General features: G+C 51.6%; 1 protein-coding gene across 1 annotated transcript; it reads left to right on the top strand.

Annotated features, from left to right (window-relative positions):
* Window positions 1-7: 7 nt before the first annotated feature.
* On the top strand, window positions 8-1,807 carry LOC139027385 (uncharacterized). Its single transcript, XM_070442495.1, has one exon. The coding sequence runs from the start codon at window positions 79-81 to the stop codon at window positions 709-711; it is 633 nt and encodes a 210-aa protein (XP_070298596.1). The 5' UTR covers window positions 8-78; the 3' UTR covers window positions 712-1,807.
* The last annotated feature ends 43 nt before the right edge of the window (window positions 1,808-1,850 follow it).

A 1,850-nucleotide genomic window follows, 5' to 3' on the forward strand; every position in this document is an offset into this window, starting at 1 on the left:
GGTAGCGCCTACCCCAGCGGCGCCCTGCCGGCCTCTGCCATCACATCGCTGGGCCAGCCCTGTGCCTGTCAGCAATGCATGCTGGTCCTGAGCGTCAAGGCAGGCGCCATGGCGACAGCTCACACCCTGGGCAGGAGGCCGCCTCAGAACAAGCCGCCCAGCCCCAAACTAGGTGGTGGTTACTCGGCCATGGGGGGGTCTTACTCGCTGACTCTCCCCCGCCCCCCCTCCTCCATGGCCAGGTCCTTGTCCCCCCACAGGACGTCCGCGGGCGGGGCTAGCGGTGGTGTAGGGGTCGGCGGCGGCTTCGCCCACTCGCTCTCCCTCCTGGGTTCGGCCACCGCCGCACTCTCCCTCACCTCTACCCGGCCCCCTCCCCCGCCTCTACCCCCTCTTCCGCCTCCTCCGCCTCCTCCGCCCTCCTCCATCACCTCCAACAGTGCTGCTCTTACCCCCTCCTCTTCCTTCTCCATGGCATCCATGGCTTCCTCTGCCCCTCTGTCGATGCCCGTGCCCCCCCCTCCTCTCATCTCCACATCAGCTTCCTCCTGCACCCCCTCGCCCTCTGCCCGTGTCCTGGGGCCGGTGTCTTCAGCGGCGGCGGCCTGTGCCGCCCCCCTGCCTCCCCGTGCCAGCCTGGCTGGGCTGAGCCGACCCGCCCTGCAGCGCATCGCCATGGCCCAGTCCAGAGCCCTTATCGCCTCCGGGTGAGTCACTGCTCCAGCTGTTGCTATGTCACTACAGTTCACTTAATATTACACCTTGTCCTTTTATATGATCAATTATCCAGGTACTATCCCAATACTACACCTGTTCGGGCAGGGACTTCACTATACAATATTATCACGATACTTACAGTAGGTAAACGATACAATTTGTGTCACGATTTATCACCATATGCACTTCGATTTGATACTGCGATTTTATTGCAATTCGATGTTCCAAACATATTGCTCACTGTATGTCTGCTGCAGAGGGACAAGAGAGAGCCATAATAACATGAGTTTTGATCAGTCATGTAAAAAAAAAAGTGCTGAAAACGTATTGGCTCACCATTTAAAAAGAAGATATTGGCCAATCTATACGAGGAGAAATACTCAAGTTTTGGTACAAGCACAGCCGACTACCACTAGCAATTTMTTGTTGTTGCTGTTGTTGAGAATCTATACTTGAAGTCATAGAATCAGTATATTATCATTAAAATCAATAGACATGGGAACACTGCTTGTGTTGTTCTTTCATATTGAATGGCTCTTCAGAGAATCTCTATTGAACATGCATTTTACTACAGAACTAGGCTTAACCCATCTCTGGGAAGTCGTCCCAAAGAGTTTTGCCAAGTTTTCTTTCTGAAGACAAGGGGCTTTCAGTGTTGAGAATGAGATTCAGTAGTGTTGTGTACCCTATGCAATGGGTAATGCCATCATGATACACGGTCGACTAACCCAACGTACAGACTTGTCTCTCGCAGATAAACACGACACGAGGTAGGAAAAATGAGGATAGGCAAGGAATTGATACATTTTGATCCGAAGCGTTACCACTAGCGTAGACATGCCTCCATAATCACTGCCCATATCTGACATAAACAGCTCATTAGAATTCATAAGCCTTTAATCCTTATGACAAATTCTGTTAGCCTGTTCATTTCCATGTGAAAGCAACACCCAAACAACGTATTCATATAAAGAATGCCGCATTTTCACAAGTGTCACTCAGATTTGATTCACCCAGTTAGAATGTGAGGGACAGGAGGGGGGAGGAGGGTGGAGGAGGGAGTGGGGAGATACTGACATCTTCCCTAACACACACAGTTCCCAGGCCTATTCTCATTCTTACAAGCCCCTCTA

This window comes from Salvelinus sp. IW2-2015, unplaced genomic scaffold (genome assembly GCF_002910315.2).
Source record: "Salvelinus sp. IW2-2015 unplaced genomic scaffold, ASM291031v2 Un_scaffold13009, whole genome shotgun sequence".
NCBI lineage: Eukaryota > Metazoa > Chordata > Actinopteri > Salmoniformes > Salmonidae > Salvelinus > Salvelinus sp. IW2-2015.

Bases quoted from the DNA above. Each gene is read 5' to 3' on its own strand.
- LOC139027385 (XM_070442495.1), top strand. From the start codon at position 79: ATGCTGGTCCTGAGCGTCAAGGCAGGCGCCATGGCGACAGCTCACACC.